The sequence below is a fragment of the Tupaia chinensis genome, unplaced genomic scaffold, assembly GCF_000334495.1.
Source record: "Tupaia chinensis unplaced genomic scaffold, TupChi_1.0 Scaffold000377_2, whole genome shotgun sequence".
Classification (NCBI taxonomy): domain Eukaryota; kingdom Metazoa; phylum Chordata; class Mammalia; order Scandentia; family Tupaiidae; genus Tupaia; species Tupaia belangeri.
In genome coordinates, this window is record NW_006159876.1 from 1897658 (window position 1) to 1898211 (window position 554).

General features: G+C 30.0%; 1 protein-coding gene across 1 annotated transcript in view; it reads right to left on the reverse strand.

Moving 5' to 3' along the window:
• Positions 1–554, reverse strand: part of IQCH (IQ motif containing H) — a 284969-nt gene that overhangs the window by 257811 nt on the left and 26604 nt on the right. The window contains exon 4 of the mRNA XM_027773807.1: positions 1–108. Coding sequence (XP_027629608.1) covers positions 1–108 — 108 coding nt within the window. The remainder of the gene's footprint in view (positions 109–554) is intronic.

Consider the following 554-nt stretch of genomic DNA (forward strand, 5'->3'; position numbering starts at 1 on the left):
GGAAAGACATGTGGAAAGGAACCACTCTGCCTTTGGGGCTGCCAAAGTTTACCCTCAGATTCCAGAGGGAACATAAATGATTTCTGGTCAACTGCAGTTGGAAGCAACCTAAGCAAAGGAAATACATTTAAAAATCAAATTTGCTATCTTAAAAGCTTTTTGAATTATAATTTAAAACAATCCTTTCTAGTTAAGATTGTATTTTAGGAAATATTCTAATTTCAATAAATCAAACCAATTTTTAACATTTTTATAACTGTAAGATGCAACGGTTTTATTAAGCATAAGGACTTCCAAGTTTGATAAAGACTATTACAGCATGGCTACAAGGCTCTATCTCTGCCTGAGTTTATATAACTAACAAGTGACAGAAATATTACACTATAAAACGTTTCTTGGTAAAGAAAGATATGTAAGACTGTGTTTTATTTAATAACATCAAATGACAGGATAACTAATGTTAAATATATTCCAAATGATCGTCCCTAAGCAGTTAATACTTACATTCTTCAAATATCTGGTATTTACATAATTACAGAGTTTTTTTTTTTTTT